This window comes from Perognathus longimembris, chromosome 17, assembly GCF_023159225.1.
Source record: "Perognathus longimembris pacificus isolate PPM17 chromosome 17, ASM2315922v1, whole genome shotgun sequence".
NCBI classification, from domain to species: domain Eukaryota; kingdom Metazoa; phylum Chordata; class Mammalia; order Rodentia; family Heteromyidae; genus Perognathus; species Perognathus longimembris.
This window is the reverse complement of record NC_063177.1, coordinates 13,971,255-13,998,469: the sequence shown is the minus strand read 5'-3', so window position 1 is coordinate 13,998,469 and position 27,215 is coordinate 13,971,255. Positions and strand designations below refer to the sequence as shown.

The following is a 27,215-nucleotide window of genomic DNA, read 5'->3' as shown; positions in this document are numbered from 1 at the left end:
CGCCGCCGCGCGCCTCCGACACCCTCGCCCAGTCAATCAGCATCACAAACGAGCTCGCCCCGCCCTATCCACGCCGCGCTTCCAAGGAAAGAAGACTACAAGTCCCAGAGAGCCGCTCGCGCGCTCCGCCACATGTTCTCCCTGCTCGCCAATGGGCGGAAGCGCCGCGTGAACCGGTTCCCGCCCCCCGGGCGCGCCCGAGCCAATCGGAAGGGGCGGTGTGTGTGCGAGGGCAAGTGGGAAGGGGGACCCAGCTCAGGACAGGGAGGCCCTGCTCGCAGGTCCTGGGGTCCCGGTGGCGGCCCGAGCGCTCGGTGCGCAGGCAGCGGGCGGGTGGTCCCCACCCCCACCCGCGCGTGCGCGCCCGGCCCCTCCCTCCTCACCCTTCTCAGCTCCCGCGCGGCGGCGGCGGCGGTTCCTCTCCCCCTCCCCCCAGCCCTGGCTCCGGGGGACCCCGCGATGCCGGTCCGCACCGAGTGTCCCCCGCCGGCCGGTGCCTCGGCTGCCTCCGCGGCCTCTCTCATCCCGCCGCCGCCTATCAACACCCAGCAGCCCGGCGTGGCCACCAGCTTGCTCTACAGCGGCTCCAAGTTCCGCGGCCACCAGAAGAGCAAGGGGAACTCATACGACGTAGAGGTGGTGCTGCAGGTGAGCGCCGGGCCGGGCCGGGGCCCGAGGGCCTCCTCGCGGTGCTCACGGGTGTCGCCCTCCCTGGGCTCCTCGAGCCCGCACCCGCGGAACAGGCCCTCGACGTCTGGGCCTCCTGCACCCGGCGCCTCCCACCCAGACCTGTCCAGCTGGTGCCTCGCACTCTCGAGTCCCAACCCTTACCTCCTTTCAGACCCCAGAAGAGCCTGTGATGGCTGAATCCCCAGCAGACCCCCAAACCTTGCCCTAGAGTTGAAGCCCTTGACCGGTCCTCCTGGGATCCGGAAGCCCCTCCCCCTTCCATGACTGCCCTTCTGCTGGCCTGGGTCCTTCTTTCCCAGGACCTTATACCAGCCCCTCTCAGACCCCGAACTCGACACTTGTCTTCTCACACTCCGTGACCCACCCTCCCCACCCCTTAGGATGGCTCATGTCATGCCCTCCCAGATTTGAGAAGGATGCCTCCTATCCTCAGACCCTAAGACCTTCCCCCTGCCGTTTCGGACTTGGAAGTGCCCCTTGAGAAGTGGGAGAACCTTCTTCCCTCCGTCAGCTGTGTCTGGTTTCCTGATACTCCCTGTTAGGACCTTGGGTACTCTGGGGCCCCCAGGAGCACCACCTGCTTCAGTCTCCTGCCTTGAGCTCCCACCACTTCCCATTCCATCCTGGTCTCCCATCCTGATCTCCCACCCCATACCCCCTCTAGCTCACTTCTGTCTCCCAAGAGACCCTCTCTCGTGTTAACTTTTACCTACAAGAGCACAGGGCTTCCCCCCCACCCCAGATATTGATGTACTGGGAAATCTAACTCAGTTTTGTGTCATGTCCTCTCCCTTCTTGGCCCATATTTCTGCGTGCCTGTCCTTGGATTTACACCTGCTCCAAGCCCTTTCCCGTACCTCAGCTCTCTCTCACTGGACACTTCCGCCCCAGCCCAAGGAGATGGACAGTGGCACAGATACCTATTTATCTCCATTCCTTACAAAACTGTTCCTCTGCATTGACCCCTGACCACCTGAGAACACACTTTCCCCCTTCCTTTTCCAGTGTTCCTGATACCACCTCCTAGGCTGTCCCCAGACCTCCTCTCCATACCTGTTCTTTGAAAGTTCTGCCAGAAGCCCTGTATGCAGCCTCATTGCCCCTGTGTGAACATGGGATGTGCAGTGTGCTTGTCCTTCTGCTGCCCTTTGCATTTTCTAATTATATCTCTGTCTCTTTTGACTAAGTATGTCTCCCACCCCAAAGACAATGGGAATGCCTTTTTTGTCCCTTGTGGGGCTTGAACTTGGGGCCTGGACATTGTCCCTGAGTTCTTTTGCTCAAGGCTAGCACTCTACCACTTTGAGCCATTTCCAGTTTTCTGGTGGTTAAATGGAGATGAATCTCATGGACTTTACTGCCACCCAGGCTGATTTCGAACCATGATTCTCACATCTTAGTCTCCTGAGTAGCTAGGTGATTACAGGCATGAGCCACTGGTGCCTGTCCAGCCCCTTTTCTTACTGATTTGTGGGAAATAGTTTTCTTTGGTTTTCATTCTGAGAATTGCATTCTCATGTTACTTGTATGTCCAACCTATAAACTTACAGGTCTGGCATGACCCAAAGTATGTGGAAAACTACTGTGGCTGAGATATTTATTCCTGTAACTATGCATAGGACTGAAGATGCAGTCCATTGGCAGAGCATTTGCCTAGCATGTGCAGGGCCCTCCATTTAATCCCTGCCACCACAAGAAAACAGAAATAACTGCCTAATGTGGGAATTTATTTTTTGCTTAAAATGCGAGGCTTTCAGCTAATCATAAAATTCTAGAAGTGAGGGGCTGGGAATATGGCCTGGTGGCAAGAGTGCTTGCCTTGTATATATGAGGCCCTGGGTTCAATTCCCCAGCACTGCATATATAGAAAATGGCCAGAAGTGGCACTGTGGCTCAAGTGGCAGAGTGCTAGCCTTGAGCAAAAAGAAGCCAGGGACAGTGCTCAGGCCCTGCGTCCAAGCCCAGAGCTGGCAAAAAAAAAAAAAATTCTAGAAGTGAGATTCCCAGGATAGTCATGTTTGGAATGGTCCTGAATTTGTGTCCTTGTGATGGTTTTTGAAGTGGCAGGGGACAACTGGCAGGGTAGCTAGGTGTCTGCTAGAAGTCTGCTTTGATTCCTGCAGCCACTGCTCCCTTCTGTGTGTTGTGTTATTTCTGACCTTGTCAGGTGCCGGTTTCCTTGTGAACCAGTGGAAGTAGTGATTGAGTTGGGGCACAGCTGGCCAAGGCAAGAAGCCCTTGAGTGGGATGTGTGTTTGGGGGTGGGGGGGGGAGGGCAATGGAATGCAGCCCTGCATCTGGATTGGTGAGCTGCTCTTGTGTAAGGGCCCCCCCTCCCCCCCCCGGCTGTCATGCCATGGAATGCAGCCCTACATCTGGATTTGTGAGCTGCTCTTGTGCATCACTGTCACCAGTCAGTAGCATGTGAATTGCTCCATCATCTGGTTTTTTAGCCAGGACTAGTTTCTTCCACTCAGTCTTCATTTTTCTTTACATTTCTCTCCTGTCTTTCATAACTGTAATCATATTCTGTCCTGCTTATCTTTCTTTCTCTTCCTTAAGCACCTTTACTAAGATACTACATACCAGTCATTTAAGTAGTTCACAGTATATTCACTATATTCAGTATATTCACAGTATATATCACTATAACCTAATTCCAGAACATTATTATCACTCCCAAAAAGAAACCTTTATACCCCTTAGTCTTCTTTCCTCAGATGCCTATTCTGGGCACTTCATATAAACAGAATTATACAGTATCTAGCCTTTTGTGACTGGCTGTTTTAACTTAGCATACTATTTGATGGGTCATATCTTCACATGGATCAACACTATTCCTTATTATTGTTGTATCATCCATCATAACAATTGCCCATTGTGTAGATAAACATTTTGTTTTTTCATTTTTTTTACCAATTACAAATAGTGCTATACCTTTTTTACTTTTTTTTGGGGGGGGGGGGGGCCAGTCCTGGGCCTTGGACTCAGGGCCTGAGCACTGTCCCTGGCTTCTTTTTGCTCAAGGCTAGCACTCTGCCACTTGAGCCACAGCGCCACTTCTGGCCATTTTCTGTATATGTGGTGCTGGGGAATTGAACCCAGGGCCTCATGTATACGAGACAAGCGCTCTTGCCACTAGGCCATACCCCCAGCCCTTTTTTGCTTATTTTTGAAACAAAGCCGTACTGTGTTTCTCTGGCTGGTTTTGAACTCCTAGGCTGAAGTAAACCTTTCTCCTCAGCCACTCAAGTGCTGGGACTCCAAGTATGCACTACAATATCAGGCTCATGTTAAAGCTTTTATGTGGCTATAAGTTTTCATTTTTCTTGAGTGTAGACATATAGGAGTAGAATTGTCATATGGTAACTGTGTTTAATAGTTTCGTGTTTTCTAAGTGGTTATCTTACCATTGCAGCAGTAGCATATAAAGATTTCAACTTCACATCCTCACCAACACTTGCTAATGTCCATCTTTTGGGTGTGGCCATCATAGTGGTGAGCAGTGTAATCTCATTATAGTCTTGGCTTGAACTTCCCAAAGGATGTTGTGCACCATCTCTCTGGTGCTTTTTAAAGTACTTTCTGTTTTGATGTTCCAGTATAAAGAATTCTCCAAATCTTTGGGAGGTTCTGACCTCATCTCCCCCTCCTTCTTGAGTTGCCTACTCTTTCTCCCTCTGCCATCCCAGAAGCCACCAATAGAATGAAACCCAAAGCCCTGTGGAAAGAATATTTTAAAGGAGCAGTTGTTGGACACAGCTGTCTGTGAGATCCCCTTGTAAACACTTGCATTGTTATCTTTCTCATTGAGATGCTGGCTCCTCTTCTGGTGAAAGCTGTATGTGTTGTGGGGTAATTTAAGTTCTCCAGCCATCATCAATTGGAGAGACACATGGTTGAATGAAAGCCAAACAGAAATTCTGATTCTTGAGCATGTGATAATCTGTGCAAATACAAGCCAATTTACAGTCCAATTTTTAATCTTATTAGCAACTACCCCTGCCACCTGATACTCATTCCAGCAGCTGTGAAACCCAAACGGTACTGAATTCAATGAGAATCGAATACAAACCTATGTCCCTTAATAAAAGTTCTTTGCTGAACCATGATAGTGTGGATCAGCTGTTTTCTATAATGCCCAGTTCCAATGTCAGCAGATGAAGATACCTGAAAGGGCTTGGAAGTTTTTGCATGGAATACCTCTGTCACCAGCTCTGAGCTGTAAAGGTACTTTAGCTTCAGGGAGGCTCATTTGCTTTGGTGCTGACATCATCTGGCTGGCTAAGTTCATTACAGTTTTTAAGGACTACCTAGGAATTTGATTCATGGCATAATTGGAAGTAGTTGAGTTCCCAAATGTGCTAAGTGTCTTTCTAGTTTTTTAAATGAGACCTCACTTAATAAGAAAATTTCCCATGTGCTCCAGAAGCTACTATACATTGTTTTGCTTTAATTCAGAGATTACTAGGCAGAGCTTCCCAGTTCATGACGATTGGACTCACTTAAGTCATGAACTCTGAAATTCTGCCAGTTCAGGATGAGTCTGTAGATTTGTACAAAATGTCTTATTAGTTTGCTTTTAGCTCCAAGTAACTATACTTCTTTTCTTGGTCAATTGTAGGGCTTGAATTCAGGACCTGGGCACTAGCCCTGAACTCCTTTGTGCTCAAGGCTAGCACTCTAGTACTTGAACTACAGAGCCACTTTCAGTTTTCTGGTGGTTAATTGAAGATAGGAGTCTCATGAACTTTCCTGACTGAGCAGGCTTCAAATCATGATCCTTTGATCTCAAGCTCCTGAGTAGTTAGGATTATAGATCTAAGCCACTGGCATCTGGCCAAGTAACCATATTTTGCATATCAAAATAGCTTACAGAATAAATAAACCTTACAAGGAGTTTAGAGGTGATGTGGTCTGAGGTTGGTTGATTAAGGGGTTCTTTTTTTTTTTTTTTTTTTGCCAGTCCTGGGGGTTGAACTCAGGGCCTGAGCACTGTCCCTGGCTTCTTTTTGCTCACGGCTAGCACTGTGCCACCTGAGCCACAGTGCCATTTCTGGCCGTTTTCTATATATGTGGTGCTGAGGAATGCAGTGCTGAAACCTAGGGCTTCATGTATAGGAGGCAATCACTCTTGCCACTAGGCCATATTCCCAGCCAGGGTTCTTGATGGGTCCTTTCATCTTTCTGGGCTGCCCCTCTAGCATCCCCTGCCCTGTTTCTTCTGTTCTCTTGCTGGCTATACTGGGACTGGATGCTATGTTGCAGATACTGCCACCTCTGGAGGAAGAAGAGCGACTTCTTCCTTAGATGCTTCTTCAAATGCCAGTAATCTTCCAGGCACACCCAGGGAAAGATATTCTGGGCAGTATCTGATTGTCTAGAACAAAGTCACTCTTCCATAATTTGATGACTCATAAGGAGAATGATTGCTTAGGTTCCATTAGTGTTGTCCTGGTCTTACAAGTAGGACAGGTGCCAGCACAAAGTTAGGCCTTTCCAGGAGCAAAAACGAAGAACCTGGCTGTTGGATAGGCATCCAGCAGGGTCTCCACAAGCAATAATTGGTGGCTAAACCTCAAAATCTACTGTACCTGTTACATTTCCTAGATTTTCTCTTTAAGAAACAAATACTTGTGTATGAGAAAGACCAAGCAGGCATTCAGTCTAGTCAGACTTTTGGTTGGCATTTTGATTCATAACTAAAATTTATGCCACATAACTCTTCCTAAGATGCTCTTCTTGAATACTTGGTTCGTTGCATAAGAAAATGATGCAAGATAGTGCTTAAGTGTAAATAAGAGGGCAGGAGTAGATTTCCTAGATAAGTGAGCAGCAGTGAATTAAAAACAATAAAATAGAAACAAGTCAATCTTGGGATTAGGGATGATACCATGCACCAGTATACAGTCTTACAGGTGCATAAGATGTGTTGAAGACACATGGGTGAAGTATAAGGCATATTGCTTCAGAAGGCACTTCAGGGCTGGGAATATGGCCTAGTGGCAAGAGTGCTTGCCTCCTACACATGAAGCTCTCCGTTCAATTCCCCAGCACCACATATATGGAAAACAGCCAGAAGGGGCGCTGTGGCTCAGGTGGCCTTGAGCAAGAAGAAGCCAGGGACTGTGCTCAGGCCCTGAGTCCAAGGCCTAGGACTGGCCAAAAAAAAACAAAAAAAAAAAAAAAGAAGGCACTTCAATCTCAAGATGTCCAGCTGAAGGGAATCAAGAGGTTCTGGGATCCATTTTGGGTAGACACTGATCACCTCACCTTCCTGACCCTGCCCAGCCTCAAAGGATTTCCAAACTACGCCCCCCCTCCCCCCGCATGTTCCCAGTTTGTCCATCCATTTGTAACATATTGTGTGCCCTCTCTTTACAGCATGTGGACACGGGAAACTCTTACCTTTGTGGGTATCTGAAGATTAAAGGCCTTACTGAGGTAAGCACTCATTACAGGGCTGGGACATGTGGATGGCTTGCTCAGCAAGCCTCCATGCTCAAGGCTAGCACTCTACCACTTGAGCCACAGCGCCACTTGCAGCCTTTTCTGTTTATGTGGTACTAAGTAATCAAACCCAGGGCTTCATGCATGCTAGGCAAGCACTCCACCACTAAGCCACATTCCCAGCCCTGCCTAGCAAGCTTGAAGTGCTGACTTCAAACCCTGATGAACAATTCCAACCCTGGTACAGGAAGAGGAAAGAGGGGCCAGAGCTGGCCTATGTGAAAGCCTGGCCTTGACTGCTCTAGAGGCCTGTGGCCTTTTTTATCAATTCTTAAGATTTGATGACCTAGCAAGACTTGGCTGTGTTGGATGCAGCTGGGTAACATTCTCCCTCTGCCCCTTACTGGTTCTATGACCTTTAATTTCTCTTATTTCAGTTTCCTCATCTGTAAAGTGAGAGTGAGAAATCTCTGTCCTGCTTACTCATGACTTGTCCCAAGGGGAGGAGCCATGTTAAAGTAAATGGTAGGGAGATTGATAGGAATGTGGAATGTGGAAGGCCCAAGCCTCAGCCTTCTCCTTTTCTATATTTGAAGCTCGGTTGAAGATTTCCTAGGAAGTTTATGGTGGAGACAAAATGTCATCTTCATCTCTAGAAATGGATCCAGTCAGGTAGGGGTAGAAAGTGGATAGCAAAGGATTCTAATTGTGGGGTTTGTCAAAGAAGAAAAATGTTTGTCAAAAAAGAGTATATTTAGCTTTTTTTTTTTTCCCAGTCTGAGGTTTGAACTCAGGGCCTGGGCACCGTCCCTGAGCTTCTTTTGCTCAAGGCTAGTACTCTACACTTGAGCCAAAGCGCCACTTCTGGCTTTTTCTGTGTTTGTGGTACTGAGGAATTGAGGGTTTCATGTATGCTAGGCAAGCACTCCACCACTAAGCCACATTCCCAGCCCTATATCTGGCTCTTAAGGCAGCCAAGCTCATTTGTTAATGGAGTACAGAGCATAAACTTGAACTTCACAAGGAAAACAGCAAAATATATCACACACCAGAATGTTAACAATAACTCCAAAGCCAGTCATTGGAGTTGTAGGAAGGTATGCAAAAATGGTAGTGGTTTTAAAAATTTGGAAAGAATGTAACAGTGTTGAGAATGCCTCTCATGGAGCAAGCATCAGAGGTAGGCCCTCTGAGTTGGGAGTGCCTGTTGGGCTTCTTCACTAAGGGTACAAGCATGACCTACACACAGGGACTAGCCCACAGGGATTCATCCCTCCTGGAAAGGCCATAGTCTATGGGTCAAGTGCCCTTGGAAGGCATACACCGTCCCCAGACATGGTCTGCTTCAGATCCAGCTATGACTCCACTAGACTGTCTCAGGGCACTTAGTGAAAGGTCTTGGTATTCCTGGGTCCTGCCTAGACACAAGAAACTTGGAATTCTTAAATAATTTCTAGTAGCTTTATTGAGATACAGGTCACATACTGTACATTTTGCCCATTTAAAGTGTACAGTTTGCTGCATGCCAATGGCTCATGCCTATAATCCTAGTTACTCAAGAGGCTGAGATCTGAGGCTATTGATTCAAACCTAGCCCAGGCAGGAAAGTCTGTGAGACTCTTATCTCTAATTAACCACCAAAAAAATTGAAAATGGAGCTGTGGCTCAAGTAATAGAGTGCAAGCCTTGAGCAGAAAAAGGAACAGTGTCCGTGCCCTGAGTTCAAGCTCCAGAACCAGCAAATAAATAAATGTATGCTAGGTGTCCATGGCTTACACCTATAATCCTAGAGGAGGCTAAGATCTGAAGATTGCAGATTGGAGCCATACTGGGCAGAAAAATTGGTGAGACTCTCATCTCCAACAAAGCACCAAAAATGCTGAAAATGGAACTGTGGCTCACGTAGTAGAGCACTAGCCTTGAGCAAAATAGCTCAGGAACAGCACTCAGGCCCTGAATTCAAAGGACTGGCACAAAAAATAAATTTAAAGTGTATAATTCATTCACTTTGAAGGCATTCAGTGTTGTTCAAGTGTTTAATAACTTTAAAAATCATGTATCTTTTATATGGTTGCTGTGGACAATTTTAGCAAAACGCAGAAAACTATAATGAATCTTTGAATGAATTTTGTATCTGTGCTAATTATTTTTGTTTACTTACATTTAAGTTGTTAACTTACAGTTGTTTAAAATATCAAAGGTATATTTAAACTATGTAAATATTTTGGGGTTTAGCATAGTAGTTGTCTTCTGCATTTACACAATATTAAAAATCTGATTGGAGATAATTTCCTCACATCAGCAAAGCTCAACTTTAGATATTGTGTGCCATTTTGAAATCCCACAAATGTAGAGAATGGATTTTAAACAGCATTCTCTTTGTATTTCTGAGCTAGCCACCAGTAGGGAGAGACATTTTTCCAAGGAGCCCGGAAGCTGGCCGGTGTCTGGGAGCCTAACTTGGGCCTGGAAGATGATCAGACCCTTTACTCCTTAGAGGATTTGAAATGTCCAGTCCAGGTTGGAAGCTTATTGGGAAGCAAGAAGACAAGTTACACTTAACTGAACTCACAAGGGACTGATATATGAACCAGAATGCTATTTACAAAACTAAATACCTGCCTGTTCTAGAAGTTTTCACTGACTTACTGACCAAGTGAAAGTTAATACCTTCAGAAGATAGGACTGTGTGGAAAGCCAGGAAAAGTGCCTCATTATGAGTGAGCATGAAATCAGCAGGGGGAGCTTCTGCTTGACTTCAGTGGCTGGACCCAATGGCTCCTTTTTCTATTATCCTTTCTGCTGGTGTGTGCTGTTCTTTGGCTCTGTAAATTACTTCCAGTTTAGCTGTATAGTCAAGTGCGTAGGCTTCCTGCTCTTGCCCTGAGAAATAGCTTGTCTAGGTTGACTTCTATACATATCAGATCTCCTTCATTAAGCATTTAATTATGAGTTTGAGAATGCCTTGTGGTCATCCCAGATACTGACTAAAGTGTTGGAGAGAAGTCAGACCAGAATCATCCCTTAGGGAAATGACAGACTGAACCATAGGTACTTTATGAATTAGGACCCTTTTGTCATTTTGTCCTTCTGACTCTTTGGTATGGACTCCTGATAAAGATGACAAAGCTCAGAGATTAAAATCTCACCAGGCACCCGTGGTTCATGCTACTCAGGAGGCTAAAATCTGAGGACCGTACTTCAAAGCCAGCCTGAGGAGGAAAGTCCATGAGATTCTTATCTCCAATTAACTACCAGAAAACCGGAAGTGGCACTGTGGCTCAAGTGGTAGAGTATGCCTAAGTCTTTCCATCTTTGTGTCTTTCTGGTGGTACTGGGAATTGAACTCAGCTTAACCTTTGCTAAACAGCCACTCTACCACTTGAGCCTTATCTCTAGCCCCTGAATAGTCTAGGGACACCAGGTCAGTAATCTACTGTGTTCAGCCTACCAAGCCCCTTGCTCACAGTTTAGGATATATACATGGAATTTTTATTAGCATCAGTTAGTTGTATGATGGGCAGTTTTGGGTTTTTTTCCACAGCCCATTGGCAAATCAGCTGAGTCTGACTGGTTTTTATTATTTGCAATGTGATGGGGAAAAAGTTAGAATAAGATTCTTCTTTCTGAAAGGTTAAAACGGGGGAATGAGGGTATTGTCTATGGCTCAGTAGGAAAGCATATCATCTTTAGCAGACTTGAGATCCTAACTTCAGTTCCCAGCACCAAGAAAACAAGCTTAAAATGCTCATTCAGAGCCTGGGGACTCTCAGTGGTGGAGCAATTAGTTACCATGTGTGATCCATAAAAAAAAAAAAATACTTGTTCAACATCTTATTTAGATATTTACCTTTTTCCATAGGAGTATCCAACCCTTACAACCTTTTTTGAAGGAGAAATAATCAGCAGAAAACATCCTTTCTTAACTCGCAAGTGGGATGCGGATGAAGATGTTGATCGGAAGCACTGGGTAAGGTTGTCCTCTGCTCAGAATTTGATGATAGCTAGAGAGCTGACAGAACTTGGGAGCCCTCACTGATAATTAGCTGAGGCTCTGCAGTGAGGGGCAACAGATTCCTACACACAGGCCTCAGATTGTTCCATCCTTCCTCTAAAAAGTTGGGGCTCTGTTCATCCTGTCTCTTACATAACACATTTTGCCAGACACCAGTGGCTTATGCCAATAATCCTAGGTATTGTGAGGTTGAGACCCCGGGGGAATCTTGGTTTGGTTTGAAGTCAGCCAAGGAAGAACACTGACACTCCATATCCAAAATGATCAGCAAAAGCCAGGGCTAGAGGCCTGGCTCAAGTGGTAGAGCACCAACTAAGCAAGAAAACAAAGCAAGCACAAGGCCCTGAGCCCAAACCTCAGTACCAGAAGAAGGAAAAAATAGTACATGGTTATCTGACCAGTACAACCCTCATGTTCCTTGCACACCTTGGTATGGCTGTCAGCGTTATCTATCCATCATTCCACTGTTTCTTTCCAGTTACCTCTACATGGAAGAACCCTGTGGAACACCAGTTGCCTCTGTTAGATTTAACTCAACCCAGTGAAGTCAGAACCACATGGTTTCTTTTCATCCTGTCCTAATACTGTCTAGACACTACAGTGAAATCCCTTTTGTAGCTGCCAAGTATGGAAGGTTCTCATTCCTCAATAGTTCAAGACAGCCTAGAGTTAAACTTCTTGGGTCTTTTCCCTAGTTGTCACCCAAGTCTTATGTCTTCAAAAACCTGTTTTCTCAAATACATATTAATTTAAAAATAAAATAATTAAAAATATCTCTCAACCTATCAGAATAGCCTTCAGCTTAGTTGGCCATAGTGAGGATAAACTTTTGTTTAATGCAGAGGATGGCCAACCCACCAGCACTGGCTGGGGTATTAGTCACTGGTTCTCAGGCCTGGTTCTCTACATTATCCCCCTATTCACACCCCAGCCTGTCATAAGAATTCCAGGCACATCTTGTCTGTAGCTTCACTGTGAGTGATAGCTTTGCTTATTGATGTCTTTAAAATTCTGAGCTAGAGTTAAGTTTAAACTAGAGCCTTGGGCTGGGAATGTAGTAGAGTGCTTGTCTAGCATGTATGAAGCCCTGGGTTTGATTCCTTAGTATCACATAAACAGAAGAGGCCAGATATGGCACTGTAGCTCAAGTGGATAGAGTTCTGGCCTTGAGCAAAATAAGTTCAAGGACAGTGCCAAGGCCCTGAATTTAAGCTCCAAAACTGGTTAAAAAAAAAAAAAACTAGAGCCTTTTCAAACATTTTTCTGAAAGTCACATGTTTTTATTATAGTCCTTGAATACCAAAAGCTAGACAGTCATATCTTGATAATATGAAGAAATGAGGAAGATTTAAGTGTCTGAAAGATTGAGGCATACTGGTAGCAACATCAGAGTTGAGGGCTCCTGTGTGTCCAGTACTGCACCCTGTTTGTCTGGTCCTTACAATATGTGATAACCTTTGCCTGTGCTATCATTTTCCCATAGATGCCTGGTATATAACCTCAAAATTTCCTGTGAGTGACATTTAAAGTTGGTATCATAGTCTTTCCCTCAAATCAGGATTCACATATTTAATCTACTTAGAATAAAAATAACTGCCTAAAATAGCCTATGGCTGGGGCTGGGAATGTGGCCTAGGGGTAGAGTGCTTGCCTAGCAGGCATGAAGCCCTGGGTTTGATTCCTCAGCACCACATATACCGAAAACCAGAAGTGGCACTATGGCTCAAATGGTAGAGTGCTAGCTTTGAGCAAAAAGAAGCCAGGGACAGTGCTCATGCCCTGAGCTCAGGCCCCAAGACTGGCAAGAAAAAAAAAAAATAGCCTATGACTTAACATCTCTGTATCTTGACTTCTTAATTTTTTGATTGGCACATACTTGTTATATATTCATGAGGCATAATATGATGTTTCAGTTCATATATGCATTACATAATGATCTACTCAGGATGATTAGAACATATCACCTTAAACTTTTATCATGGGTTTTTTATGTACGATGTTTTCTTATTATTACATGATTATTTTAAAATTATTTGACAAAACAAAGTTATCTATTATGGTAATACCTAAAGTTAAACAACTATTAACCTTTTTATGAATCTCTCGAGTATATGCAGTTGGTCTTCGTATCTGTGAATTCTGCATTTTGTGTACTCATCTTAACTTTGGGTGAAAAATCACCAGGAAAAAAATGATGGTTTTTAACTCAACAATCAACCTTTTTCTTGTTACTTTTCCTTAATACAATGTAACAACTGTAGACAAAGCAGCTACATTGTATTAGGTATTATGAGTAACCTATAGAGGAAGTGGAGGAGTGGCTCCAGAGTGGTAGAGAGCACCAGCCTTGAGCAGAAATGGCCAAGCAAGAGTGCACAGCTCTGAGTTCAGGCCCCAGTACCAGCACCAAAAAATAGATAGATAGGTAAGTAGGTGGGTAGGGAGGTATGTAGGTAGATAGATACCTGGATGTGAGTTAAAAGATGTTGTAAATATGCATAGATTATGCAAATACTGTGATATTTTATATAAAGGACTTAAGCATTCAAGGATTTGGGTTTCTGCAAAGATCCAGGAACTAATCCCCTGTAGATACTGAGAGATGACTACTTTTTTATTTATTTTTTGTCTTTTTACAAAAATAGGAGATCATAAGATACAATTTTGCAACTTTTTTCCACAATACTAGGGATTGAACCAAAGCCTGGCAAGTGCAAGGCCACTTTTCCTCCCAGCTCTCCTTTTTAAACTTAGCCCTGTGTTGCCTGTGTCTAATTTCTACCTGAGCAGAATCCTGCTATCATGCCAAAGGGGTAAACTTTACTACACCCCTCTCCTCTGGCTGGACAGACTATTTCTAAGTTTGTAGTAGTTTTTTTAGCCTCTATGGATTTACCTACAGAGACCTTCTCATTAACTGTTCCTAGTTTCCATTCTTGTAATAACTGTGTTTGTTCCCACTCTCTAGCCTTTTCCTCAAGGCCATGTTCACTGGGCATTTGGTCCAGCAAGTGCCTCACCTGGAGCCTAGATGTCTGCCAGAAGTTTAGGTGTGCATGCCCATGCCCAGGTGTCAACACAGTCCCCTTCTCTATTACCCAATATTGGCCAGCTTCATCAGGAGCCAAGAATCCTGACACCAGCCCCTCCCTGTGTAGATTAGTTATGAGACTTTTTTTTCTTTTTCTTTTTTTTTTATTTTTGCTTTCAGGGCAAGTTTCTGGCTTTTTATCAGTATGCAAAATCATTTAATTCAGATGACTTTGACTATGAAGAACTAAAGAATGGGGATTATGTCTTCATGAGGTGGAAGGTAAGGTCCTCAGCTGTCTCCTGAGATCCGTATGCTAGCACCTGTGGTGTACTCCCAAACCTGCCCTACTGAGGGTATATACCTTCCCACAAAGGCTCCCTATGTCCCAGCTTGTCATGGTATATCTTCATTGCAGGGTCATGATACACTTGTAAAAATCAGGAGTGCCACAGCCCCAGCGCACACATGGGTGAGCTGCTGGTATCCCAGCTGCTTGTCTGCTTAGTGGCTAACAGGTGCATTAATGCCAGGTGGGCACCCATGATGCTATAGTTTGCATCTTCTCCCCTTCCTTTCTCCCACCAAAGAATCTCTTTGAGCCTCCAGGTTGAGTCATCCAACTGTTCTGTAGATTTTGAACTTAGTCATCACTGAACCCTATTCTCACCCGAGCTTAAATGCCATCTGAGTGACTGGACTCTTCAACCACATCCTTTGCCCAGGGCCCTCTGCTCAGGAAATGAGGGACCGGGAATGGAATGTGGATTTTCCCCTCACCAGCCCTCAGCTCCATCTGGTGATGGGATTGGCTTTTTTGCTTGAGAGTCCTTTGTGTTCCTGCTCTGACAGCACAATATTTACCACTTCAGGATAGCAAAAACATGAAGCACACGTTAAAGAACCTTTGGAAACAGGCACCTACTTCCAATTTCCAGTGTCAGATCTGTAGAGAAAACGCTGTTTAATCATGAAGCTTTAACAGCTTTCATAGGACAAAGCATCTGGGGCCCTCATGGCCACCTTTGTATAGCTGATAATTTGGGGAGAAGGGTTATCACCCTTCAGTAGACAGTGCCAGGTGCAGAGAACAAGTGCTGAGCCATTCAACTGCTTGCCATCAGTAGGAAGCATGCCAACTAGACCTTTAAAGGAAGCATCTTGTCCTAACTTTTTTTTATGTCTATGTGCCTATACTGGGGTTTGAACTTGGGGTCTCCAGCTCTAGCTCAACATTCTTGCTCACAGCTAGCACTTCTACTACTTGAGCCACACCTCTTTAGTTTGGCATATTCCTGGTTAATTGAAGATCGTGTCTGTCTTGAGGATTTTCCTGCCCTGCCTGGCTTTGAACCATGATCCTCAAGCTTCAAGTCTCCTGAGTAGGATTCTACATGTGAGCTACCAGCAACTAGCTTGTCCTAATGTAACTTTTTTTTTTTAACCAGTGCTTGGGATGGAACCCAGTTTTGTGCTGTTAGGAAAAAGCTGTCAACCACTCAACTAAGCATCCCTCACCCCCTACCTATCACCCCATCCTAAATTAGTTTCAGATAAGGTAGAATATCCTTAAAAACTTAAAGGTAGAAAAAACTGAGATGTAGGTCAGTGTTATGAGCACTTGGCTAGCAAGTTCAAAGCCCTCCAGTTCTATCACAGCATTGAAAAAGGTGTTTTGATTTTTTTTTTAAAGCAATGAAATTTCTTGTCTAAAGAGTTTCTTAGAGGGCTGGGAATCTGGCTTAGTGGTGGAGTGCTTGCATAGCGTACATGAAGCCCTGGGTTCGATTCCTCAGCACCACATAAACAGAAAAGGCCAGAAGTGGCGCTGTGGCTCAAGTGGTAAAGCGCTAGCCTTGAGCAGAAAGAAGCCAGGGTCAGTGCTCAGGCCCTGAGTCCATGCCCCAGGACTGGCAACAAAAACAAAAACAAAACAAAACAAATTCTTAGAGAAGTCAGGTGCCAGTAGCTCATACTGGTAACTCTAGATACTCAGGAGGCTGAGATGTAGAAGATCATACTTTGAAGCCAGCCTGAGCAGAAAAGTCTATTCGATTCTATCTCAAAAAAATAACTAGCAATACACACATACATACATGCATACATACATATATACATAGCAAAACTCAGAAGTGGAATCATGGCTCAAGTAGTAGAATACCAGCAGAGCAAGCAAGGTGAGTGTGGGCTCCTGGCTTCAAATCCTAGTGCCAGCACAAAGAGAGAGAGAGAGAAACTTCTCTGTGTGAAACTGGACCACCTAAGGTCCTGCTCTGACAGAGTGTTTTCAATGGAATGCAAACAAAGACAGAGCCTTTCAAACCTTTGCCCACCTTTGTAACCTGCCTGGTCATGAGCATTGCCATTCTGATTGTTTTGATATTTTAGAACTGTGGAAAGGGGTGTGGCAGGGGTTCCTGGCAATCAGTCTTCTCTGAAAACAGTCACACACCAACAGAAGTAACTCATTGTTCAGAGATTAAGAACCCCAGAGTCCAGTGGTAGTTCCTAAGAACTGAAGCTAAAACCTACTCTTTCCAGGCCATTCTGTCTACAATCTCAGATTAACAGGTGGCTATTTTTTGTTAGATCAATAGATCTCTGGGCCTATCATCCCTTCTGTGAGTTGCTAATCCTCATGAATGCACATGGAATGCTCCACTAGAACATGGGTGGTATCCCAAAGTCAGACCAAGACCCAGAATATTGGGCCAGACTACATAGTCATATTTTTAGCAATTGACCCTTAGAACCCCATGATGCCAACCAGGAGGCCCCCTGGAGTGCTCTTTTATTGACAGTCCTTCATCTGTGTGCAGGAGCAGTTCTTGGTCCCAGACCATACAATCAAAGACATCAGTGGTGCTTCCTTTGCCGGGTTCTATTATATCTGCTTTCAGAAGTCAGCAGCCTCTATAGAGGGCTACTACTACCATCGGAGTTCAGAATGGTAAGTATCCCAGCAGCCAGGGCCACTACAAAGGCTGGCTGCACTCCCACATGCACACAACTGAAAGAGAATCTCTGGGCCTGTCTCTGTACAGATTTCATGCTCAGCCTCTTTTTAAGTGGTTTCAGCCTCTATTTTTAAAGGGTTTCTGTTTCTGTTATCCACAGAGCAAATGAAAATGAAGCATTTGGGTGTTAAAGAGTTAACTTCTAAATACCGTGTGTGTGTGTGTGTGTGTGTGTGTGTGTGTGTGTTATGTTAGACAAGTGTTCTAATGTTGAGCTATTATATCCAGTAAATACTTTAAGGATTACTTTATTTTCAGTAATGTCTAGTTTAATCTTCTTGGTTTTGTATTTATTCCTCACAAATTTGACAGTAACTATAATTGATTTAATCCCATGATTTAATCAATGTGTAGTCAACTGCCAACTGATCCTACATGTTCTGGTCCTACATGAGATCCATCAGGTCTCAGTCTGATGGCCTAGGGGCCATATGCATTGACTCTTCTGCTGAGCACCTTCTTCAAGGTGAAGGACAGAAGGCTATCGATGCTTGCTTATAGCAGCTTTTGGGAAACACTTTGGACTCCTTGCTGCCTGTTTAAGCACCTAGCTCTACTTGGAGGGTGAACAATGTCATAAAATCCAATTTCCCTTCTGAAGATGGAACCCTTTGTTTCTTTTCCACTTGTTCCCACTTTGGTGACTGTGAGTGACCCTACTCAAATGCCTTGTTTAGTGGCCATTAGCATAAGACTTTCAGTAATTTTTCTATTTTTTAAGTGAGTTGTTCATAATCCTTTCTATTAAGTTTTATTGAGATATTGTTTGCCTAAAATACAATTCCCTCGCTTAAAGTATAGAAATAATGGTATTTATATATTAATAAAGTTAGATAGCTGTTGAGTTTAGAACTCTGTGTGTGGGTGTGCACACATGCGAGTACATGCATGCTGAGGATGGAACCCAGGGCCTTGAAGATGATAGGCAAGCACTCTACTGCTGAGCCACACCCCTGCTTAGAACATGTTCATCACCACCAGGGGAAACCCTGCCCTGCTTAGCCATCATCCACCCTCAACCCCTCCTTGCCTTTGTAGAAATGAAATCCTACAATATTTAGCTTTTACCTCTGGAATCGTTCACTCACTATGATACTTTGAAAGTTCATCCATGTTGTATTATGTATCCAAACTTCAGTTTGTATTACCAAAGAATTCCCCATTGCATGTCTATACAACATTTTGTTTTTTTCACTATTTGAATAGCCATCTTTTGGCTATTGTAGCTTGTGCTGCTATTAACATGGGTGGACAGCTTCTGAGCTCCTGCTTTCCATTCCTTTGGACATATACCTAGGAGTGAAATTGCTGGGTCATACGGCAATTCTATATTTAACTTCCTGAGGAACTGCCAAACTTTCCACCGTGGCTGCTCTGTTTTGCATTCTTATCAGCAACGTATGAGGATTTCAATTTCTCCATATCCTCCCTACACTTGTTACCTTGTCTTTATAATTACAGCTGCCAAGAGGGCATGAAGCAGCATCTCAGTGTAGTTTTGGTTTGCATTTTCATGGTGGCTACTGCACATTGATTTTTTTCTCTTTCCTCTTTTTTGCCTCATGCTAGGTAAGCACTCTACCACTGAACTAACACCTTCAGCTTTTCATTTTTTGTTTTTGGAAGTACTGGAGTTTGAACTCCATTCTTTGTTCAGCTTGCTTGCTCTGCTAGCACTCTACCAAGATCCTGGGGCTTGAACTGAGAGCTTGAGTGCTGTTCCTAAGCTTTCTTGCTCAAGGCTAGCACTCTACCACTTGAGCTATAGCTGCACTTCCAGCTTTTTGGTGGTTGGTTGAAGGTAAGAGCCCCAAAGACTTTCCTGCTAGGGATGACTTCAGACCTCAGTACTCAGATCTCAGTCTTCTGAGTAGCTAAGATTGCAGGTATTAACCACCAGTGCCTGGCTCTTTCTTTTTTTACTTGGTTATGGGAAGGGGTCATTATTATATTCTCATGTATGTTTACAATATATTCCAATCAGTCTCATCCCCTTCATCACTCTTTTCTCCCCAAAACAATTTCAAAAGATTTCATTGTTCTGTTTTTATAGTTGCATTGACTATATTCATATTTGACCATATTCATATTTTTTTCTCCCTCTCTGATACTTAGTTTGAACTCAGACCTTGCACTTTCTAGGCAGGTGCTCTACCACTTGAGCTGTGCTTCCAGGCCTTTGTTGGGGATTTTCTAACATTTTGCTCAGCACGAACAAGATGACTACCTCTATCCTGTCTCTCCTCCCACTGCAGGTATCAGTCCCTCAACCTGACCCATGTTCCTGAACACAGTGCACCCATCTATGAGTTCCGGTGACAGCGGTTCAGAACAGCAGCCAAATAAAACTGACCTTGGCAACAAAGAGCTTTGCCACAGAAGTTGTATACCTGCCAGAACCAGGAGAGATGTGTTCCTGTTTCTTCACAAGCAGATTTGCATCAGAAAGCATGAATGTTAACCCACAGAATCCAAGGAGCATGGCTGACCGGATCGGCAAGGCAGGCAGAGGGAGCTGTCGGCTCCCTCACTCCTCCCTCTCTGTGGCAATGTGGTCATCATCTGTTTCTAAGCTACCTTAAATGCACTTTCCTTCCTGCACAGCTAACTTCTGCATCACTGAAATGCCGTCCTTCCTCGGTCCACCTCCAGCCTAATGGAAGGTCAGCTCCCAGGTCTCCTCAGCCTTGGTGCTCAGTGGTCCCCATCCAGGTCCTGCTCCTCCCCCAGTTGCTTGTCCAGTAGCCGTAGGAAAGGCAGAGCCCCAGCACCTTTGTGCCCTAGAGCTCTGCGAGGAGCTGGCTGGCCCCAGCATCTGCCGCCAATGAAATGAGGCGGATCCTACTGGACCTCATCGGCCTTTGGTTCTGGTTCCAAGGATGCTTCGTGGGGTCAGTGGCACTGCTAAGCCCTGAACTGTAAGCAGCGTGAAGCTAGCATGTGGCTGTCAGGTTCCTGGGCCTGCTTTTGGGGATCACTATATGTAAGGCTTCCAGATCCCCAGCAGGAACACATCCCAAACCTGCTAACTCAGTAAGTTTGCTCCAAACTTTTGAATAAGAGGGCAATACAAAACTTAAAAATAAGAGTTTTTTTAATGACAAAATTATTTTTATGGTCCCTTTAAATGAGGACCCTATGGGAAATGCACAATTATTCAGAATTACATTTTATCGTTTTCACATTGAAAACAGCAAATGTTGACTTAGTAATTTTTATATCTATATATATATGTATATTTAATCAACCAGCAGTTTTAAAACAAGTCATCTTGGTACAGAAGTTTTGCAGCACCGCATAAATTAAAGTGCTAAACACAAGAACTGTTTTGGGGGCCAGTTTAGCATTTGTGCCTCCTCCTTTTGCTATTCAAAACAGCCGTGCTTCATGGTGACCTCATGAGGCAGAAGGGGTCTTTGTTCTAAGAAATAATGACTCTGAAATATTGGGATGAGGGGTGAACATGCTCCTATAACTTGAGGCTCACGTGCCAAAGTGTGTGTGTCTGCGTGCGTGTGTGTTTTGTTGTTTGTTTTTGTTTTTCTAAATGTTTAAAAAAGCTAAATGGGTTGGTATTGGTTGTAGCCCACAGAAATGGGCAAGGTTGTGGGGGCAGCGGAGATTTGGCTTTTTTTTTTTTTTTTTTTTTTTTTTTTTGGTGGTTTACAAGGCTTAGTCTGAACGTAAAAGGAAAAGCTTTAAAAAAAAGAAAAATCTAGCATCAGGGCTAGAGGTGTAGCTCAGTGGTAGAGTGCTTGCCTAGCATACTCAAACTCGAAGCCCTTGGGTTCAAGACCCAGCACCACATACAAAAAGAAAAAGAAAAGGAAAAGAAAAAAAAAAAAGGATGTTAGCATTGCAAGTTACACATCCATGGGCCCCACAGAGAAAGCCTCTAGGAGGACAAGTGCTGGGGATGTCTCCTACTCTTAAGTGACTTTCTTTTTAATGACATGTACTGTATGTTAACTGAGACTGAATGTTAGGGGAAGCCTTAAAGGAGCAGAATTTGGGGAAGTAGCCATGAGCACTTGTGACATCTAGAATTTATAGTTCCAAGACCAAGTAAAGATGTGTTGCAGTCAGGGCCTAGGAACCCTAAAAAGTACCCCCAGAGAGTGTTATTCACACATGAGATGCCTAGCTATTGATTCAGTTAGACTGAGGGACGTCATTGAAGAGCAAAGGAAGCCATGGGCTTTGCTAGCTTTCCTCATGTGGCACATGAACCCCTCTGTCTCCTCTCTCTCTAGAGCTAGTAAACACATGTGTTTGCAAGGTGCCTCAATGATGGCAGGCCTACCTAGAGCAGTGGATTGAGGCTTGTGTGCATGGTTCCGTGTGACACATCAGTGAGCTAGAAGGGACACTGACAGATGCTACTGGTGTTCTCTTGGAGACCAGGCAGGCCAGGCTCTGTCTGGGGCTGTTTGCAGCTTTCCTTTCATAGCTAGGTAATGAAGTGTGCAGATGTATTTGGAAAAATGAAGTGATACCTTTCCCAGACCCTCCAGACACCTCTGAAGATTTGTTCACTTAGAAGTCTGCCATTAGCACAGGGATGAGACTGAGCACTTCTCATAGTCACTCCCGAATGATCAACATCAACTCTTTCTGTTCCTGAAGGACTTTTGGGGAATCCTCTCCACCTGTAGATCTTTCCTTAACCTCAGCAGTTTACATGCCTCTGATACTATGTGCAATATTTCTGGTTGACACTTGTATCCATTGTTAAGAGATTAGTGCAGATCGCAGGTTTCCTACTGTCTTCCTCCACCCTAAACAAGCCTGCCACAAGGCGGGATCCTAGGGATTTGGCTGTTCTTTCCCCACTGCTCAGAGGCTTCCACTCCGCTGTCCCCAGCCTCCGCCCACCTGTCCCTTTAAAGGTTCTATAGCGTTTCAGCTGCAGTCCAAATGTAACTAGACAATGCTTAATGTCCAGGACAAAGTCATTTCTGCTGGTTCCGTTGGCTGTGTTGAAGTCACAAACTCCAAGGGAGGCAAAGGGGTCTTTCAATGTTTTGCTTTCAAAAGCAGGGAATTTATATTCTCTCTAAGGCCTTGAATTGATTTTTTTCCTCATAAAATAGTCTGATAAGCTAATTTTTAAAAAGAAATGCCATTAAGTATGTTGTATTGTGGTTTAAAATTACTAACGAGTTCTGGAAAGAAAAAATATTTGATTTTGGAGCTTAAATGTTCTTAAAAATTAGACTTGAATGGGCGCAAAGTATGAATATTTTGTTTCTTTATGGAGGACATGTGGGAAGGGATTTGGGATGGGAGACATATTTTGCAGAGCTATCAATGTCCAAATAATTTTTAAAAAATAATAAAGGTATTTAAGCAGTGTTTGTCCAATTTCTAAATCAGAACAGTCCTGTTAGTAGAAACCAGTCTCTTTCTGGCTCTGGAGCTGCACAGTTCTGCCAGGCCGGCCAGAGACTCAGGTAAGCCACAGCAGGCTTAGGCCCTCCTTAGACTACTCTCCTTTTCATTCTGGAGGTTTCTGGCCAACCACTCTGCACCTTTGCTTGAGCTCTATTCTGTTCAATTATGGATCTCCTTAGCAACATGAAAATGCTTCATTCATCTTTGTCCTGTGTGTGAGATTCCCATTTCTGACTTAGGAAGTCTGCAGGTTAAGCTGTCATCTGCTACCTGGCATGCCTGCTGTCAAGACAGGTGGTCGAGGGGCTGGGGATATAGCCTAGTGGCAAGAGTGCCTGCCTCGGATACACGAGGCCCTAGGTTCGATTCCCCAGCACCACATATACAGAAAACGGCCAGAAGCGGTGCTGTGGTTCAAGTGGCAGAGTGCTAGCCTTGAGCGGGAAGAAGCCAGGGACAGTGCTCAGGCCCTGAGTCCAAGGCCCAGGACTGGCCAAAAAAAAAAAAAAAAAAGACAGGTGGTCAAGTCAGGCATGCACATGAGCTGCTTTTGCCACTGTGACCACTGTCCTCTGGGAGTGGGAGAACCCCAAAGCACTGGCAGCACTCTGAAGCCAGGTATGGATGGAAGGCCCTGACCCTTGATTTCTCTGTACCCTGTGCCTGAGGTCTGTGACTCTACCACCAGGCTATGCAGCACTTAAGCAGGTTAGGCTAGGATACAACCAGAAACATCAGTTGAATTCTGAGGAGATGTTTCAAATGCTGAGGAGGTTTAAAAAACTGGTTGAAAGGAATTGACATCAATGACAGGGTTCACTGTGTATATAAAGTATCAGTTCTATTATTTAAACTAATAAACTTTTTTTTTTTCTTCTGTGTTGAAGAACATGTTCACAGCTGGGCACCAGTGGCTCATGCCTGTAATCCTAGCTACCCAAGAGGCTGAGATCTGAGGATTGTAGATCGAAGCCAGCCAATGCAGAAGAGTCCCCGAGAGACTCTCATCTCCAGTTAACTACTCAAAAAACAAACAAACAAAAAAAAAAAACGGAAGTGGCATTGTGCTCAAAATGGTAGAGCTCTAGCCTTGAGCAAAATTGCTCAGAGACAGCACCCAGGCCCCAAGTTCAAGTTCCACGATCTACCAAAAAACCATGCTCACTGTTGAACTCATAATTTAAGATATTATTTTTTTCAGCTGTTTTGTAGAGTGGAAAAGACCATGGGTTTATCCATCTAGAGATGCCCTGTGTGCACTGCTAACCTCCCTGAACTCAGTTCTCTCCAAAGGAAGGGAAGAAATACAGCCTCTGCCTAGGCCACAGTGACTTCAAGGTTCAGGAAACTCTTTAAAGCACAGAAATAGCATTGTGGCTCAAAGTGGCAGAGCACTGGCCTTGAGAATAAAAGTTGAGGGACAGAGCCCTGGCCCTGAGTTCATATATATTCTGATGTGTGTGTGTTTCCTGAGCCAGGCTCATGCCTGTAATCCTAGCTTCTCAGGAGGCTGACATCTGAAGATCACATTTCAAAGCCATCCTGGGCAGGAAAGCCCATGAGATACTTGTCTCTAACCACCAGAAAACCAGAAGTAGAGCTGTGGCCCAAAATGGTAGAGTGCTATCCTTGAGCAAAAGAGGTCAGGTGCAATGTCCAGGCCCTGAGTTCAACCCCCACAACTGACAGTGTGTGTGTATGTGTATGTGTGTACACACACACATCGCTCCCCCTCCCCAGGCTTGTGTACAATTGACTATATCAGGTATTGGAGATGAAGAAATGAATGTGCTCACTTTCCTTAAACTAATAGTGAACAACAGCAAAGCCCTTGTAGCTAAATTTTTCTTTATTCTTTTTTTGTTTTTTCACTACTGGGCTCAAGTGAGTCTCCTGCCTCAACCTCCCAAGTAGCTGGAACTACAGACATACATTACTATCTCAAAACACACATCCTGCTTACATTCCCTGGCAGCACAAGCGTACATCACTATGCTAACTATCTCAACATACATACACACTCCCTTGTAATATTGGAGGTTAGACTCAGCCTCACACTTGCTAGGCAAGTACTGTACCACTGAGTTATGCCTCCAGCCCTAAGCATCTCAGTTCTTCCATATGCTTAGTTTGCTTTGGCTTTGAGCCATCTATAGGAACAGTAGAAACAACACTGTGTAGATGATGCTACAGGTGAAAACAAAGTGGGACAATTACAGACATGAGTGTGCCATCTCCATTGGCCTAAACCACACCTGAGGAGGAAGGCATGGGAACTGCTCCAAAATGAAATCTACAGCTGGTTTGATACAAATGGGAAAGAACAATCCTGAAAAACTGGATTGCTGTTGAGCTTTTCTGTCCAGATTTTTCTTCCCAAATATTACAAGCTTGAAACTCCTTATCTGGACATAGGAAGAACATGCAAGACTTTTCAGCTATAGAGAATCATATGCTGACTTCAAGTTTACCTGGGCCATTTTCAGGTCAATGGCACAAAAGCAGTCAAGAGTGAGTCCATGGGTTTTGGCCTGGGAACTGGAAGGACAGAGAAGCCATTGTGTGAGTCCCACTTAGTACATGAAGATGACTGAACAGTGAATCAGAGACCAAGGCCCAAGAGGAGATTGGTATAGCTTAACAGAACAGTTACATGTGCCAGCTACTAAGAGAATCAATCCTTCACTTTCAGTTGTTTGACCTAACCAAACTTTATTTCTCACTTATATAAAGCCCAGGTGGCCCAGGATGGGCTAGAGAGCTGGCTTTGTCAACCTGCAAGGTCCTTCACAGACACACTCTGTTGCCTTCAGCCTATACCTTCTACAATCACCCTTGGTGGTGCAAGATCCAAAAGCCAACCTTTTCAGGCCAGTCTGGAAGGGATAACATTGCTTTTGGCCTTTCATTCAGCCACACCCAAACCCAAAAGGGAAGGGAAATGTCCCAGTGGGTGTGTGGTTTAGGCTGTAGCCTCGAGAGAAGAAGCTAGGCAACAGTGCCAAGGCTCTGAGTTCAAGCCCTCTTACTGGTACGTACACACACACACACACACACACACACACACACACACCTACAGGAAGGTTGAAAAAATAATTCAATAAACACTCATATGCCTTCTTCTGGACTCAACTATCAGTAGCATACTCCCATATTTACTTTCACATGTTTTTGCTAAATATTTTGAACTGCTTGAGAGTAATATACAGAATGACTTTTCAACCTTGTTGTGGACTGTCTTTTCCCCTCACCACATTCATATGTGAAGCCCCGCCCTGGAGTTGGGGGCCGAGGGTAGTTGTTAGAGTTATAGGAGTTGAAGAGGCTCATGACAGATGAGTACTCCAATAAGAAGAAACACTAAAGAGCTTACTCTTTGCTCCAAGACAAACCACATGAGTTCACAGCAAAAAAGTAGTTGTCACCAGAAGTGGAGCATGCTGACCTCAGACTTACAGTGTCCAGAGCTATGAGAAAATGTGTTGTTTAAGCCATTGAGTCTATGGTGTTTACCAAACCAAGACAATCTTTAAATTCTGCAAGTGTATCAATTAAGAACAAAGCAACTAGCAACAGCTCCCAAATGTTCAATAGCCAAGCCATTTAAATTTCTCCCAAATTGTCCTCCCATAACTGTGTTGTACTTAAAAAAAAAAAAGAATCCAGGCAAGGTCTACACATTGTATTTAATATCCCTAAATCTGGAACAATCTCCTTGCTTTTCCCTCCTCTCCTAGTCACTGACATTTTGAAGAGCCCAGGTTATTTGCCTTATAAAATGTCCCACTTGCTGGGCACCAGTGGCTCACGCCTGTAATCCTAACAACTCAGAAGGATGAGATCTGAGGATCATGATTCAAAGACATCCTGGTCAAGAAAGTCCATGAGACTCTTATCTCCAATTAACCACCAGAACACTGGAAGTGGTGCTGTGGCTCAAGTGGTAGAACGCTAGCCTTGAGCTGAAGAGCTCAGGGACAGTGCCCAGGCCCAGAGTTCAAGCCCCACAGGAAAAAAAAAAAAAAGAGTTCCACTTTCCCCATGTCTAATGTTTGTTTGTGCCTAAACTCAAGAACAGTATTTTGTGGGGGGGTTTGGCCAGAATTCCACCCTATCTACACTAGGTCACATTAGGAGGCCTCTAAGGGAAGGTAGTATGCTAAGTTGGAGCACTTATGGTGGTACCTAGCCAGGCACCAATTTCTTATGCCTGTCATCATCCTAACTATTCTGGAGGCTGAGATCTGAGGGTCATGGTTCCAAACCAGCCGGCACAGGTAAGTCTGTGACACACTTATCTCCAATTAATCACACACACACACACACACACACACACAATCCTGAAGTACAGCTATAGGTAGAACTTTATCCAGCATTGAATAAAAAAAAGCTAAGGGGCCGGCTGGGAATATGGCCTAGTGGCAAGAGTGCTTGCCTCGTATACATGAAGCCCTGGTTCCGTTCCCCAGCACCACATTTATATAAAATGGCCAGAAGTGGTGCTGTGGCTCAAGTGGCAGAGTGTTAGCCTTGAGCAAAAAGAAGCCAGGGATAGTGCTCAGGCCCTGAGTCCAAGCCCCAGGACTGGCAAAAACAAAAACAAAAAAAAGCTAAGGGG

The 27,215-nt window shown here is 44.5% G+C and overlaps 1 protein-coding gene across 3 annotated transcripts; it reads left to right on the top strand.

The window, feature by feature from the left end:
- Positions 1-232: 232 nt before the first annotated feature.
- Gid4 (GID complex subunit 4 homolog) lies at positions 233-22,605 on the top strand. Of its 3 annotated transcripts, none has more exons than XM_048365472.1 (6): positions 233-648; positions 7,075-7,134; positions 11,003-11,110; positions 14,367-14,468; positions 17,006-17,136; positions 19,459-22,601. In XM_048365472.1, exons 1-6 carry the CDS (start codon positions 460-462, stop codon positions 19,520-19,522), a joined length of 654 nt encoding a protein of 217 aa, XP_048221429.1. In that variant the 5' UTR covers positions 233-459; the 3' UTR covers positions 19,523-22,601. The 3 variants fall into 3 exon arrangements, with proteins under 3 accessions (XP_048221429.1, XP_048221432.1, XP_048221431.1); XM_048365474.1 differs by lacking the exon at positions 233-648 and adding an exon at positions 2,739-3,073 and having other exon boundaries at positions 19,459-22,602; XM_048365475.1 differs by lacking the exon at positions 14,367-14,468 and having other exon boundaries at positions 237-648; positions 19,459-22,605.
- Positions 22,606-27,215: the final 4,610 nt, after the last annotated feature.

Excerpts from the sequence above, each read along its gene's own strand:
- Gid4 (XM_048365472.1), top strand. The coding sequence starts at position 460 with ATGCCGGTCCGCACCGAGTGTCCCCCGCCGGCCGGTGCCTCGGCTGCC. Across the intron at positions 14,469-17,005 it reads ATGTCTTCATGAGGTGGAAG|GAGCAGTTCTTGGTCCCAGA; the intron begins GTAAGGTCCTCA and ends ATCTGTGTGCAG. Across the intron at positions 17,137-19,458 it reads TACCATCGGAGTTCAGAATG|GTATCAGTCCCTCAACCTGA; the intron begins GTAAGTATCCCA and ends CTCCCACTGCAG.